Raw genomic sequence first — 16,994 nt, forward strand, 5'->3', positions numbered from 1 at the left:
CTAACTCTAAACTGGTTTAGCATCAGCTCAGTTAGCATCCCTGTTACCTATTTCATCAGTCAAGCTTAAGCACTTTTTTCACCATATATTAAAAAGAAAGGTTTTATGCTCTATGTTTTCTGCCTTCTTAAAAAATGTCACATGCTCCACCTTCTCTTTATTTCATATTGGCCCAGAATGCAGTAAGGACCCCCACCACAACCTCTGCTCCGAGTCAGCAGGCTTGGCAGGTCGAGCCAGACAGATAACACTGTCAGACATTGTCTCTCTGGAGACTGAATTGAAAAAAAAAACTTTTCCTGGTCAGTGGGTTCAAGCAGACAGGCAGGCAGACGGCTCCACAGAAGAGCAGGTTGGCAGAGGTACAGTGCATCTAAGTGCTGTCCAAAACAGAGCAAGGAGAGAGAGAAGGTCAGAACCGCTGCATCAGACAGACGCAGAAAGGTATCAACACAATACAGAGTGTATTACTACTTTACATGCATCCGTCTCACGGCACTGGTGTGTGATGGGGAGGGGGTTCATTCATTCATCCTGTAAACATGATCATGCGGTTTGAACTCGGCTTACTGGTACTCTCCATTCACAGCTGTTGTGGAGAAGAACCGCAGCTTTATCCTTAACTCAACATCATCATAAGTGATAGCTGTCATGATTCTGCCTAATCTTGTCTTGGTTTTCTGGTCTAGGGGCAGAATCATGACAGACCTACGTGTTTTATGTGGAGAGAAACATATTATTGTCAATCAGGATATGATATGTGTTCTCTCCAGTCTCGTCATTGGCCCCGCCCCTCTCGTTTCTAGTATTGCTTTCCTCCTGTGTCTCATTACCCACACCTGCCCATTGTTATCTCCTTTGTTAGTCTCCCTATTTAATGCCCTCTTGTCTATTGTCTTGTGCTCGTTCGTTGTACGTGTTACCTTGCCGTACTTGTACCCCGTCCTAGTAGCATCGTTGTCTTGCCTATAAGCCTTGTCCTGAGAAGTATTTAAGTTTATTCTAGTCTTTGTGAGTGTTTGTTTAGCCTTAGTGTTTTTTTAGTTGAGTTCTAGTTGAGTGTTTAGTTTTCAGTTCATAGTGTTAGTTATTGTGTACTGTCTTTTTACCCCCTCGTGGGTTTTTGTTTTCTGTATATATATATATATTAAATTCTATTTGTTACCCCTTGCATCCGCTGCCTGCACTTGGGTTCTCCTTCAGTTCCACAACAGAACCGGACTTGGGACCACCGGACTTGGGACCACCGGACTTGGGACCACCGGACTTGGGACCACCGGACTTGGGACCACCGGACTTGGGACCACCGGACTTGGGACCACCGGACTTGGGACCACCGGACTTGGGACCACCGGACTTGGAACCACCGGAGGCCCGCTGAACGATCGGGCCCTCCTGCCCGTATGGCGCCCCCCCAAAAAATATTTGGGCTGAGTCCCGGTGTTCTCTTCCGGCTGGAGCTTCGGGCTGGACAATACACCCCTCCTCGGCTTCCCTTTCTTTGACCGGCTCACGGTGGGTGTAGCCGGCTGCGGAGAAGCGGTGGGGAGCTCGACTAGCTCCGTGCTCGAGTCGTCGAAGGGAGCAGAGGGTGGGGAGAGGCACACGGCCCCGATTTGCAAAACCCGACCCTCAGGGGCCGAGTCCAAGAGGGCCGTGGAGTTGAGATGGTTTGAGACCCTGGGCGAATCCCGATCATAAATCCAGCTGACCAGATCTGTGAAACCCAGGGGTCTCAGCCTCCTCATCTCCGACTGGGAGATTGGCTCTGCAAGGCAGCGGTTGAATATCGCCTTCAATTCCTCCTCAGAGAAGCAGCCTCGCTTGGCGGTTGCCAGGAAGTGGTCGGCGAAGTCCCAAATCCTGGAGCTTCCCTGGCGGAGGCCAAAGAGGAGGTGTGCCTCCTTGACACGGTCTCCCGGGTCCATACTGCCTGCTGGGTTCAGTTGTGGCTCGTTCGTTCTGTTGTGGAACTGAAGGAGAACCCAAGTGCAGGCAGCGGATGCAAGGGGTAACAAATAGACTTTAATATATATATATATACAGAAAACAAAAACCCACGAGGGGGTAAAAAGACAGTACACAATAACTAACACTATGAACTGAAAACTAAACACTCAACTAGAACTCAACTAAAAAAACACTAAGGCTAAACAAACACTCACAAAAACTAGAATAAACTTAAATACTTCTCAGGACAAGGCTTATAGGCAAGACAACGATGCTACTAGGACGGGGTAACAAGTACGGCAAGGTAACACGTACAACGAACGAGCACAAGACAATAGACAAGAGGGCATTAAATAGGGAGACTAACAAAGGAGATAACAATGGGCAGGTGTGGGTAATGAGACACAGGAGGAAAGCAATACTAGGAACGAGAGGGGCGGGGCCAGTGACGAGACTGGAGAGAACACATATCATGTCCTGATTGACAATAATATGTTTCTCTCCACATAAAACACGTAGGTCTGTCATGATTCTGCCCCTAGACCAGAAAACCAATACAAGATTAGGCAGAATCATGACAGATAGCGTGATTTCTCTCGTACATGGCTGTATCATTTACATAACCAAACCTTTTAAGGCAGGTTCATAAACGTTCTGTAAATAAGCACATGCGAGTCATCTTAAATGGGTTGAAATAAGAATCAATATTTATGAATTTTTAAACCGATTTTGGAAGTGTAACTATTGTTAATGTAACATGCCAGTTGAGTACCAGGCTCAAGGTCCTACCTAGCATATACCATGTGTCAGTGGCATTGGTGGGCAGTGGCTATGCCCATGCTGTGTGTAAATATAATATTTGCCATGCCTGCTTTTTGATAGATTTTTCCCGTGATTGGATCCCTGCTGATCTTTAGCCTGCAAGGGTCAGATGAGATGAACTTTCCAAATACCACAGTACTCATCCAGAAACACAGCCAGCCGATGAACAAAACCCTGAGCAGTGAGCATTGTTCTGTGAACAGCAATGGAAAAATATGTGCCTGTGAACTTCCCAAAACCCCTAATACTGGCCAATATCTTCCACTTTGACTATGTCCCCTCTGTGCCCTTTTCCGTGAGCGTGTGAGAGGGACCGTACCATGTAAGCCCTCCTATTGGCTCATCATGCAAACTATAACATGATATTAGTGGAGCAAAATCTTCTTCCAGTCTAGTGAATACACTGTCTGTTCACTGAAGCAACCAAGGAGCTCATTCCTTCGAGGTCAGCCAGACCGTACTTTGACAAAACCTACCCGACCAGCCAGGCTCAGCATCAATCATTTCGACAGGTATTATATCAAATAAATACTCAGCAACTCCCTTTTCCACGGATTATGTTATTACAGCGTTATTACACATTAATGCGCTGTTGAGTGCGGACGAAGCGGTTCAGTCTCAAATTCAAATCCAATTAAATGATTTTATTGCCACAGTCTAATGATGGATGAAAGCTTGGGATGCTTTATCCAAAAACAATGATGTGGCATGGTGACAGATTTCAGATACAATACATTGAAAAATGCACTATACACATACATAATGCCTACAGTGGACAGTGCAACATATGCAGCTGCCTAGACTTATTTGTATTTATTAATTTAGCAGACACTTTTGTCCAACTTACAACCAACAAATAAATGAGCATCGCAGTACGTATATTCACCAAGGATACACATGTCCTGCAATATAAAGTGTAAAACTAATACAGTGCATAAGCAAGGTGCATGCAAACCTGAGCAAAGTAGTGCAGAGATGTCATATTGACAGGTATACTGCTGGGAATATAGAGATGAAAAGGACCCCTTAAAAAAAACACAGTGTCTCGTAAGCATCTTCTGTCTTTCAAAACACGAATTTGATGACATTATTTCCGAGAGGGAAACGTCGTTCCGCCTTCTCTATTATTGTATTATCATATTTTACCTAAACTGTGGGTAAACAGCGAGTGTGGCACGGTAACTCGCTGTTCTGTTTAAAACCAAGTCTTAGAAAGATCAAAATTCAAACCTATTCTAAGAAATAGATGACGTTATTTGAAAGTGTGCCCAAAATCCTTAATGAGTAACTTAGCAAGAGGAGAAAGCAAATGCTGCCCCAGCTGTTTCCTGTTGAAAATGTCTCTGTAATGTAGATAAATGTGAGGGATTTTCTCTCCAAATCCGTCTCCTGTTCGCTAAATCTCACGTCTCCACAACGAGCCTGCGCAATGGAACAAAGTCGGAATATTGAGATGTGACATTGCCTGCATCTCATCCTCTTTCTCGCTTTTAATGACTTCAAACAAGTTCATTTTTGCTGGACTTTTGCAGAGGACCCAAGGGGATGTCTAGCGGTTATTTCTTTCACTGGCATTTGTGTGATGTCTTCAAGGTAACTTAACCTATTTCCTTTGAAACCGAACAGGCACGTTGGACTGACAATTAGAAAATTATGAATGAAGCAATAGCCTAACGGTTATAATTAGTGATTAAATGTCTCTTAGAACAATTTTCACTGGAATGTAAATATTTAATCGTTGAATCTTATTTGAGATGTCTAAAAACAGTCTATTTACATTTTTCACGAAATGTGACATTTTTAAGAGTTTTTAGCACGCAGCATACCGTAGCTACATTATTGGAAAACTTTTCAGACTTTTGCGTATTACAAGAGATTGCATGATGTGTAGGTGAGTCATATCTTGATACACCAGGGAGTTCGTTTGCGCAGTGCACAAGTCACCAACTTGTATTACAACAAGTAAATATGGCTGACTGGACATGAATAAAGGCATGGACAACTAACATATATTTTCTTTTATTTTGTAGTGTGATATTAGCCCACGGAAGATTTTGTTGCATTCGTGTGCGTTGCGCGGTTAAATGCGTTGCGCAAGTGCCCGATTTTATTCTCTTTATTATGTAAAGTGCTTCCTCTTTGGGTTTGGCGGCTTTGCAGCTTTCCAGCTAAACCTCGCATATCTGTAAGTGAACCTTCAGTGCTCTATCCAAGATACCCAAATCTACAACGTTCACAAAAGCGCTCTTCTTTCGCCGGGTACGGAGTTCATGGGAGACGGTTCCATTGAGAGCGCGCACTGCACGCACTTCTGTGCGCAGTGGAAGTGACACGAAGTTACTGGATTCTTTTTTGGGGCTAATTTGGGTGGACGCAGAGGTAGGACACAAACTTATAAGCCACCTGAGCTTGACTAAAAAGTATGCGGTGTTGCATTTGGATTTGGAAACGCTGGTGCGTTCGCCGTCACCATTAACTGTAGCGCACGAGCCAATAAAGCGAACTCGATGTAAAGTAGCTTATTGACAGGTGCATCGAATGCTTCAAATCTTGACTGCACATTTATTGGTCTGTTTTCGTGTCAATCGGATCCAAAATGGGCAGATGCGCAGGCTATACTCCAAGTAGATTTAAAATCCAGGCACATGGTTTTATATGCAAACGCTGGGAAATGTAGTAGTACAGTAACATGAGTGATCTCATCTGTGTTGCAAAAGAGAAAGAAAACAAAAAGAAGAAAAGTAAAAAATAGTCAAATCTTATTGGTTCAGTGCTGTAGCGCAGTAGATAGCAATGCGTTTCTGATTTCTTTCTCATTGTGATGCAGTGTACCATGCGCTGTCTCTCGTGCACCCACACCCTGTCGCTGGTGCTGTGCGTCCTCGCGTTGACTCCCGCGACACTGGAGGCGGTGCCGGAGACTCTGTGCGGGGCGGAGCTGGTGGACACGCTGCAGTTTGTGTGCGGAGACAGGGGGTTTTATTTCAGTAAGTGCACATTTTATTTATTCATCAAGTGCTGAGCACGTTCTCTCTCTCTCTCTCTCTCTCTCTCTCTCTCTCTCTCTCTCTCTCTCTCTCTCTCTCTCTCTCTCTCTCTCTCCAACACGCTCTCTCTCCCCTAGCACTCATGCGGCACTCATTAAAAAGAAAAACGTCAGTTTTCATGTCTTGCTTTCCAATTTTTCCAAAATATTGTTTCCTTTTTGCTTTCCCCCCACTTCTTTGCTTAATTTGTCTTCGTTATTATAATGTTAAAGATTTGTTTAGAATTATCGTTCAATTTATTAAATAGTGGCTTGGGAATATCTTATAATACTAAATTAAATGAAAATGGTTGTTTATGGATCCAAAAATAGTTTTTAAAGATGTTTTATGCTGACTTTCAACAATTGCAAGGTAGTTGCCGTGCCAAATTGGCAGATGAAGAGATGACTGACTGATGCTTATGCTGTGTATTACATGTAAAGTCGATCTACTTTGGCCTCAAAATGAGGTTGGTGGAATCTGGCAAGCAATCAGTTCAAGTGTAAGAAGGGCAAATAAATGTACTACACATGTTTTTTCCATCAGAGAAACTACCAAAGAAAACCATTTTAAACCCTAAACCTAAATCTCCCATTTTCCACTGGCCAGGAGATTTGCTGAGTCTGGGGATGTCCCAGTCAGACAGAGACACACTTTCTCACAAATTTTGTCAATCAGACAGTTAAATATTTTTTTTTCATATTATTTGTGTTAATTTGCTTTGGCTAAATCAGAATTATAGTGGAAATTGTTGTGGAAATGCATCCATGGCAATGCCGGTAGATTTGAAGAAATGGCACACTGTTATGACAAACATCACTATTTGGTTACAATAGGATTATATACTCGCCAAACAAATATAGTTACACAAAATCTTTTCTGTAAGTCTCTCAGTCTCCATAAGGCCTCGCAAATGGATAATTTAAGCAACAACCACTTTGCTGGATTTTATTTGACCCAGAATAAATTTCTAATCTTAGACAATCTCTATTTTCCAGAAAAAAACAGCTCTAAAGATGACATTTTAGTTCAATGGATAGAGTGAGATCACATCTCAATGTTGAGCTGTTGTCATGTTTTGTACATATTGTCATGCGTTTATATTACTTGATGAGATATTTGTGATGTGCAAATGCCTTGAGGGTCTTGGGCTACCCAAAGTGACGTATTGTGTGATCACTAGTGGATGAGTTTTAGAAGACACATTTTATGCTTACATTAAAAGTAAGGCAGGAGTTAAGTTCAAGTTGACATTTGAAGTTTCCAGTTAACAACATTTGAGCTTTTAGTGGTCACAAAGGAGCTGGCTGGAGCGTTTATGGCCATGTGTTTGTTTTGTCGGTACGAAGCCCAAAATAAATATGTTTATGCAAATCTGGACTTTCCGTGAAATTATTGCATCATCATGACAGATTCAGCGATGCAGTTGCACTTTTTTATATAAATCCAACAATTAAACAATTAAAATTAAGAAGGATTATAGTCCTCATTAGATTTTAAATTGTTTGCAGAATTTTTTTTTATCATATAATGAAAGTAAATGGGGACCATTGACAGCTGTGGTCACAAACAAATATAGTGGATTCAGCGCTAAACTTGGCATCCCATGTCAGCAGCATTATGTCCAGTGACAGTGCTGCCTATGCCAGTGAGTCATTCTCCAGTGCCCATGTCACTGCCATGTCACTGCCAATGGAACTTCAGACAATAGAAATGTAAAATTCAACTCTTTGGAAAAATCTCTTATTGAAACGAAAAGTGGTCTGAGGAAAGTAGTAAGAAGATGAGTCGGAGAGGAGGAGGAAGAAGAAGAGGGAGACCAAAAGATCCACGGCGTAGTCAGTTTTTCCCATTATTAGCCTGACCTAGAAATCTTTAGCTGTCTTTGCAAGCATCAGCTGCAAACCCATCCCAGATCATCTTTAGTTCTGAGCTGGTTGCTGGACTGCAGCAGAACCTGACAACACAGACCTTCCTGGTCATTTGTTTGTGTAGTAGCAAGGCACACCTGGAGTCTCCAATAATGTATTAGCAATCTTCAGACTAAAACAAACAAAAATATATTTTTTTGAAAGATTTTGGAAGATGAAGATGTGTGGTGCATGTCTCAAGAGTTCAACACTGTTGTTGTGCTGAAATTATATCATTTTCCTGTGGCTCCAGACTGACGTGTCACATTATATTTACAACTCATGTGACTGGTTTAAAAAGGGATCTGATTTTGGAGAATTTGGAATCATCTGGCACCTCGGGATGACGGATGAGCCTCTATTACACAAGCTTTGGTTTTATGTTGCCTCATTAAGAATTAAGAGCATTCCTCTGTGATGCTCGAAAGGGATTACAGATCAATGAATGACGCAATAAATACGGGGTCCCTTGGTGGTGCATGTCAGATAAGAACCCAAAACCAAAGGGTGGTCACTTCTAGCAAACATTACTGATAGGACTTATTTGCCCGTTTTCATTACGTTTGAAACAGCTGACCCGGATTATGGGGGATTACAAGATGATCAGGATGCCCCCTGCCCACTCCTGCCCTCTTGTTCTGCTGGAAATGCAGAGGACACAGAATACTTCTGGATGCACAACTTCTCTGCTCCAGGGTTTTTATGCCATGACAACACTTGATTCTGATCCGTTGATGCTTTCCAGTATGTTTTTTAAGACTGCACATTGCAGCTCCATTTAACTCAATATTTCCCAAATTATGCAAACAAAACTAATCTTTTCCACATACAATGTAAAAAAAAACTGTAATTACATTAAGTATTTTTGAAATACAAAAAAAAAACATCAAATTACAGAGAAGACTGCAAAATGTACAAGAAAAATATGAAATGCATGTGCTTTGAGTGTAAGAAAAGCAAAATATAAATAAAAGGTATTATTATTATTAATTATACTTATTATTTTACCGGTGCCCCAGCTGTCGGAAAATTTACGATTTTATGGGACATTTTAGCCAAAAATATATTATCTCCTCTGACCACCCATGGAGTGAATGATCACGAAGACGAAACAATGGGAAGGAAACTTCATCTAGCTATAAAATGTGACAAACTTTGTTGTACCATTGATAAAGCAGTAGTTTCCAGGACCATAGCAGCTTTCAAGGTCCCCGGTGAACAATAAAGATCCTGACACTCTGAGTGGTATGACACCGGTTCCAAGAACTCACTGTACCTCAGTAACCAGAGCACAGCTATAAAATTTGGCTCCTTGCTGTGCCGGAATCACACTATTTCCAGTGTTGATCCTCAGTGAAATCTACACTTGGTGATGGCTATGTTTAGATGGACGCAAAGGCTTCTAAAGGCACTGTGTTCCAAACATGCTGAACAAACATTTTAAGAGTGTTTATATGTAGTCAAGTTTTCGGAATATGTTAGATAAACTGGTGAGCAAACACATTTCTACCACTATCGAGTTACATCAAACTTAAGACGTTTTCCACTCAATCATACTCCGTGAAGAAAATAGTGCTCCCTACTCCCCCAGAGACCGCTCATCACCTGATAGTTACGCCGTTTGGAGGGATGCATCTTTGTCAGAATGAAAGTGCCTCTCCTTCCAAAACAACACTGTCAGAGTGCAGCAAACGCAAAGCAGAAGTTAATCCATTTTGTCAGCGCTGGCAGGCCTGCGAGCCAAGAGCTATTAACTCTGAAAGGGAAAGGCATTTCCTCCTTGTAAATGCCATATTAAATTATTATTATTATTATTTCATTTGGTAACAGGGAAAAGAATATCGGAGCTATATTGCCCTAGGTGAGTGGTGACTTGTAAGTGGAGAGTAGGATATTTTTAAGGCCACCAGGAGACACGGAGAAAGGAACGTTTAGTTACTCAGGTGTCTACATTTACCATAAATCCTTCGGTGCTCCCTGGACAACCCAACTCCTGAAATATACCCGTTTAAGTACCCTAAGCAAATCATTAAACATAATGTTCAGGACATAACAGTGCATTGACCTCATTGGCAGCACACATAGTTTTTATCCGCAAGGTCTTTTCATGTTACGTGTTCTTTCACTTGGGTAATTATCACCTAGTTAAGCAGCAGCAATAATGGGCATGTGTGTTCATTGTGGTCTTCCAGAGATGTGTTTCCTCTCATCAGTGGTTGCGACATCGACAGGGTTGCCAGGTGCAATTTGTACAGCTGGGGAGTTTTCTGCGTAGGTTGATTCGACAACCGTGGGGGCCAGACTTGGAACAAGTGTAATAGTTTAAAGACACCAAGTTTGAAACTGGAAAATGTGATGTTCTCTACATTTAGGTGAGCGTGACCTCCGTTTAACTGGGGAGCTGGCCAAAAAGGGTCTGCTCGGCGCAAAGCGATACCCTGTAAATTTCACACTGAAGAAATTTGTGTCGTTAACGCGTCCATATATCTGAATTATCAGAGCCACGGTCTGGCTGCCATGCTGAGCTATTACAATGCCCATGACCGGGCTCTTACGTCAGAAAGTTTTAGAGATTTAGAATTTTGCAATTGCTTCCCGCAAGCTGATACCTTGCCAAAAATAAAATGGATAACGTGCTTAAACACATTCAGTTCCATTTAATATATGTGAGGCTAAACAACATTTGAGCTCCCCATTAAGGCACGGAAGCTTAGATTTACAATGGGTTTTTACCAGTTTTACCAAAAGAAATTCCTGTGCGCCCAACAGGCAAACCGACGGGATATGGGCCCAGTTCGAGACGGTCGCACAACCGCGGCATCGTGGATGAATGCTGCTTTCAGAGCTGCGAACTGCGGCGGCTGGAGATGTACTGCGCGCCTGTGAAGTCCCGCAAAACTCCACGATCTTTAAGGGCGCAAAGGCACACAGACACCCCAAGGACACCAAAGGTAAGCTGTGAAATATACAGATGAGCACATAGCTATTGTAGACATACTGACTATGGCACAATTTATGCTAAAATTCGATAATACATTTAGTTAAACAAATGCCATATAAACCATAATGGTTGTGTTCCTTTACAGAAATCTACATCTGGACATAGCCACTCTTCCTGTAAGGTATGTTTTCCTTCAATCTAACCGTGAACCAAAATTGCTGTATGTGTGAATGAGGGCTATGATGGTCAAGCTACAAAAAGTGTTCTAGCGCCATACAGGAGTCCATTTTGCAATATTAAAGAGAGTTGGCAGGATTCTCTTAAGCAAGGTGTTAACAACCTGATCAACATGGGATTTCTAAGAAAAATTCCAAGGTGGCTAACTCATATGAATTCGTACAAAATGTACAATTATTACATCGAAGCAATGCTGAGGCCCCTCCCCTAAACTTAACATCACTGGCGTGAAAGCAAATCCTACTAAAACGTACAAATGACAGTCATATAAATAGGCCTACAAATGAATTCCCATGACATTGTGTTGATGTTTCTCAATCAATCTTGTTCGCATGCGATATAGAACTTTAGTTCAGTACAGTCAGAGAATAACATCTTAAATTTGTATCCGTTCATCGTACAAAGCCATCGTATTTCTTGAAAAGACTTTAAATATATCTGATTTATCTTTTTTGAAAAAGACCTGAAAGCTCCAGGTTCTTTTCACTGTAACTGAATTGAACACGAGGGTGAATACATGATGTCATAATTTTTATTTCTGGACAAACTGTTCCTTTAACTCATGTTGGTGCGTTGTGCTGTGATACGTACATAAGAATGAAGCTGCTTGTCTCTCACACCCGCTCTCCAAATGTGGGCCATCCTTTAAAGTGCTCTCAGAGCTCCTCTCTCGAAAAAGAAAACCATTAGCAAGTGAACCGCCTAAGTGGTTTTTGTGGTAGACCTGCATGCGCTCTCCACAGACATATTTCTGCACCCATACGTCATGCTTCGGAAGCTTAATCTAAGGTCACCTTAGATGTCTCGACAATGGGTTCAAAGACTCGCCGGTCTTTCTCATGCACTCCCTGCGCGCGGTTTCATTCTCAGTTTAGCTTTCGTGAATTACTCGTATTAATCTTGCTGCGGTAGAGGCTTTCATATCTGGTTTTGACAGTACTGTATATTTCCTCAGCTGTTTGATAGAGGGATTGTTATTTCATAATGCAGTGTTGTTGTGGGCACGGACGGTCGACGTGTGACCTAGCGCTGTTCTCCTTTCGGTCAGCCTTCTCGTATCTCGTCTCTGTTACTTCTCATCCTCTTAACCATAGGCGCCTCCCACATCTTTTTATGTGCGATAGAAGACAGGCATGTCCCAAGTTAAAAAAGTTAGTATTTTGTCAAAACACGTCATGTGGTTTAATTTTCTTAAGCATGCAAGAGGATTCTTAATATGCAACATTTAAAGCACATGACAGTAAAACTGTCATTTTATGAAAAGTTTACTTATTTTTGAAATGGGGTGAAAAATATTAAATTACAGAAATAAACTGCAAATTTACGAAGGGTTTGTAAAATAACAAGAAAAACATGTATAGTTTTACTTTACAAAAATGTATTTATGCGTTTTATCTGGTGCCCTATAGCTACGGGAATATTACAGTTTTTGGTGTTGAAATTCTTTTTTATTTATAAAATGTTTATTCTCAAGCAAATGTCCACACAAGATGTGGCTACTAACAGACCGACCAAGTATTTTATAATGTAAAAAAAACTAAACAGATCTGACTGTTTCTGGTCTGAACAAAAACTAAACCCTCTTTTTTCATTCATTTTCAGGAGGTTCATCAGAAGAACTCGAGCCGAGGAAACACAGGAGGCAGAAACTATCGCATGTAGAAGATAGCGAAGGAACAGGGAAACACAAGTGAAATTGATGGAGAGAAAAGGGTGTGGCCTTACCTGGTCATCCAGGGACTTGCTTCACTGTAAAAACTAAATACAGGATGAATAAGCCCCATATTAAGAAAACCAAATGTTCAACTTCAGAAAAAATCTGAAGATTTTATACACTGCACCATTCTATAATGGGGAAAAAGGTTAAATTAGCTGCTATAAAAAGTCTAACGATAACTGTTCCTTTACCTCTGTGTGTGAACTCTTGCACCCAGTGGATGCGGATTGCGTCTCATTGTGGCAGAACAAGTGCCGTTCCCCAAATATTGACCCATATCGATGCCAGTTCACTTCAAAGTGCTGAGGTCCATATTCCACTGAATTCTCATGGCAGCCGCTGGAAAGACGTAAAGAGTGATTAGTGGAAAGGTCATGGCATCTCCTGACTACCCATCTGGCACTGGCATTATTTCGATTTTTATCTTAGTATCAATTCCAAATCTAATTTGATCTAAAACATGGGCACATTCGCTGACTTATCTATGTGCTGCCTGTATACAAAATGTTTGCAAGATCCGCGACATGGCAGGCAGTTCACTATGACAGCAGACGCCATCTATATGTTTAAACAAGATGGACTTGACTGCACAGAAAGATGCTGGAGAGTTCTGTTTAAAAAAAAGCTAAAAACCCCTCAAGATCAGATCAAGGGGGATTATACAAAGCCTTGCGCAGATGTGCAGAGGTGCTCAAGCATCGCGGCAGTTTAGAGTTGGAATATGACCTACATCTTGAGTTTTTATTTGCGTGCGAGTCAAACTGGGGAGAGATCTCTTCTAGGGAGGGAGTCATTCATCAACCACTGCTTGCGATCTAAACGTAGACACGTAAAGAAAAGCATCATCAAAAGAACGATTCTCACACAAATGCACGTGTAGTGAACCGGGGATTTTCAATTGCCATCTTCATAACGGACAATTTGCTATGAAGGAGGTCGCAGAATCTGTCTGGAAAAAAAGACTGGTCACGTTAACCAGACTGATACTAATACCCAGTAAGTCCAAGCCACTAGAGGGTTTCGGAGCGTGACCCTGGCTTTTTGCACATCCCCTCTCACCCCGCATGGTGATGTCATCCTTTCTGACCCCAACGGATTACGTCAACCCACACTGTCTACGCTGTATATCTATACTCGACCTATATTAATCTTTGCATTCTCTAACCATAATCGTATGTGATGGCATCATATAGCTGAAGCGTATTAATGATCAACCCACTGTTAACTGGTGCTATTTTGTAGTTTGATAATTGCAGGGGTTGGCTGCAAACCGGAAATGACTTTAATAGCTCAACGTTGGAAGTCTTCCCTTTTGCACAGCCTTGTGGCCACCATTGTAATAATATTCTTTTTTATTTTGGATTCTTTTTAAGCTGTTTCAATAAGGTAACGGTGTGAGCGAGTGAAAGTATTTTTGTGAGATCTGTGAATGCATGGATAAAGATACAAAACGCAACAAAAAATTACGTTGCGGACCCGAGCTGGCTGTTTTGTTTTCTTTACGATTGTTAAATTATTTTCATTTTAAATTGATCATCGTCCCTTTGCCAAATACCTTGACAGGGAGTACTGTGAATTCTCGACATAACCAAGATCACAAATGAGCTTTTATGCGCACTGCATTTATTAAGACATTTTGGAAACGTTTCTACAACGTACAGTATGATGTATTTGCATTTGGCAGAGAAATTGCGCAAAACAGTCTTAAGTGTAACATAAAAAAAGAGAAAGACTCTCCCCCTCATCTCTGAGTAATGACAGACTTACTGCGTACTTCAACAAGCTGTTTACAGTATAATTTGGCCAAAGCTGATGCTTGGCTGACACAGTACGAGTCTATTCACGGCTGCTGTTTTTCTTTTCACTTGTCTATGTTTTTACTCATCGATATTTCTTGGGAGGTTTGTTTGGAAAATTATACCAAAATTAAGTGGAATTGGAGCAAATGAAAAAGGTTTTCAAACAGCAGCACATTAGCCATCTGAAGATAAATCAGCTGTCAAGGAGACGATACGCACGCCTTCAAATTTTCATAAAGGCAACCTTTTCTGAGAGAATGCTTATTTGGGTTTTAGTGTGTGGATATTTTTTAACTGGAGCATTTTACCAGAACGCATATATTCACCATTAGCAACAATAGAAAATATAGAATCATAAGCAATAGATTCAGTTCACCCAGGATAGCTATTATGTGCACATGTTAACATGTTCTCACGTATTACCAAAGACATTAAATATCTGGTTAAAGGTTTGTTCATTAATAGCTTTTGGCATCTTAAAACTGTTTGTCTTGAATCTTCAAATAGAATAACACAACAAGGAACATATTGTTATGCCGAAGGTGTTCCGTTTCCTCTTAGGGTTCAAGACAGTTAAGGGTAAAATATAGGACTTTACTGTTTACTGTTGTGAAGTTTGTGGCAATTATGCTTTTGTTTCCATAACCTTTCAGAACATAAATGACATACAAGATTCTGGGCATTGGTCAAAAACATTGTTCATAACACGTTAGATTGTCAGGCTTTCATAACTGGTGCTCAATTGCTTTCTGTAGAAAACATGAAAATACTGACAGATGTTCACTGTTCCTGCTGAATAAACCACTTGTCAATACCTTAAGTCTCAGAGAGTGTTTATTACAATGTTCTAGATGCCATACTACTGCATGCGACTGAATCAAAGCACAAATTGCATTACTGTATGTGTTATAACATAACATTTGCATGTAGTCCTTGCTAAAAGAAAAGTAAATAACCGCCAGGTTTAGTGAAATACTGTTTACCTGTTCACACAAAGCCAGCTGTTGGCGGAGGCCTCCTAAAGGCTTTATTTTGTGTGTGCGGCTACAAATTGTAATTCCCAACACAGCCGATATTATTTTAATTTTCTGATTGATTCACAAAAAGAGCATGCGGGCGGGGGGGGGGGGGGGGGGGGGGTGTCGTATTGGGGGGTTGCTACGCCCCTTGCGAAAGCATCTTGTGTACTTAAAGGTAATGAAACAATACCATTGGCCAATTTTGCATTGATGCCCCCAACACAGACTGGAATGCTTTTCACTATTCTAAAACTGCAAATTTACCGCATGACAAAGTGATACTTCCTAAAAGATGGTGTGTTCCGCCAAGACAAACAAATCAGCCGGCGGGTTGACCGATGAGAAAGCTGCACATTCAGCTACTTCTACGAAGGACCCAGTGACAACAAAGCTTTCGTATGCTGTCAGCACTTTTTAATGGATATATAGTGGAACAATCAAGCCTTTTAATAGATAAATTGGCCACCTGGCTTCGGTTCAGCAGACATAATTTAAAATGTTGAGCAGGAGGTTGGCAGGCGTCGTATCCAGATATTTCGATTATTTTTTCATCCCTCCTTCCTTGTTCCCTCCTTGTACTAAATCAATTATTTTCCCCAATTAGGCAAATAACAGTCTTCAAATAAATGTATTATTCTCTGGAAACTCAGGGAAACCACCGTATAACTGTTTTAAGAATTGCCGAAGATTATCCAACCCTGGGTTAAAACTTCCTACAACTTGGTGTGTGTACAGAAAATCAATTTTATAGGTCTATTTTTCAGATTTGTTTAGTTTGAAGACGCTATTTAGATAAAAGCATACTTAAAACAGCACGAAAATGTAAATTCGACTTCAAACGTATTGTCCAAGTCTGCATGATCTAAATGAAATAAGTGGTGTCAATTTGGTTTCATGTTACAAACCATTTTTTAAGCTGAACGGATAAGACTTAGCTTTGTTTGTTCCATTGATGTAATTTCCTCTAAAACAGAAAAGTTTGCGAAGACATTTAAAAAAGCTCTGGCCCTTTAAAAAAAGCCAATAGCGGGGGCAGATACTTATTTCTCTAGATTCTAGAGATCTTTTGATTGGTCAGAAAAGAAGCTGAAGTGCAGAATTATCATCAAAATTATCCGTAAAATTATTCATCTTGGTGGAAGTAAACAAGACTGTACTTTCTGTATTTGAATGCTTATATCTTCTAAATGTGTTTTAAGTCACAATTTATAGATATCCTTAAGGCCAACGTATTAGAAACTTTAAAAGTAGTTAGTATGCCTCATGTTATAATTTCAGACATATCGCAAAATGAAGAGGTCACTGCTACAGTGCCATTTCTTGAGTTTGACAACACACAGTACGTGTCAGTAAAGGTTATGGGAACTTTCATCATTTTCTCACAATTACAAAATCTACTTTTTGTACGTTTCTTCACTAAGAAACCATCTGCCAAGAATAAAAACCATCAGTAGAAAGTGAACCTCCAAACCACAGCCCATGAAGATACTGGGTGTACTTTCACTCCTCTTTAATCTTTCAATGTTCCATTGACTTTCTACTATATTACAAAACAAAACAGCAACACCCACTT

The 16,994-nt window shown here is 40.8% G+C and overlaps 1 protein-coding gene across 2 annotated transcripts; it reads left to right on the top strand.

Annotated features, from left to right (window-relative positions):
- Positions 1–4,099: 4,099 nt before the first annotated feature.
- On the top strand, positions 4,100–15,211 carry igf1 (insulin-like growth factor 1). 2 transcript variants are annotated; one of them, XM_079454110.1, is made up of 5 exons: positions 4,100–4,365; positions 5,600–5,759; positions 10,478–10,659; positions 10,795–10,830; positions 12,489–15,211. In XM_079454110.1, exons 1-5 carry the CDS (start codon positions 4,318–4,320, stop codon positions 12,546–12,548), a joined length of 486 nt encoding a protein of 161 aa, XP_079310236.1. In that variant the 5' UTR covers positions 4,100–4,317; the 3' UTR covers positions 12,549–15,211. The 2 variants fall into 2 exon arrangements, with proteins under 2 accessions (XP_079310236.1, XP_079310237.1); XM_079454111.1 differs by lacking the exon at positions 4,100–4,365 and adding an exon at positions 4,701–5,151.
- The last annotated feature ends 1,783 nt before the right edge of the window (positions 15,212–16,994 follow it).

This window comes from Barbatula barbatula (assembly GCF_947034865.1).
Source record: "Barbatula barbatula genome assembly, chromosome: 4".
Classification (NCBI taxonomy): Eukaryota; Metazoa; Chordata; class Actinopteri; order Cypriniformes; family Nemacheilidae; genus Barbatula; species Barbatula barbatula.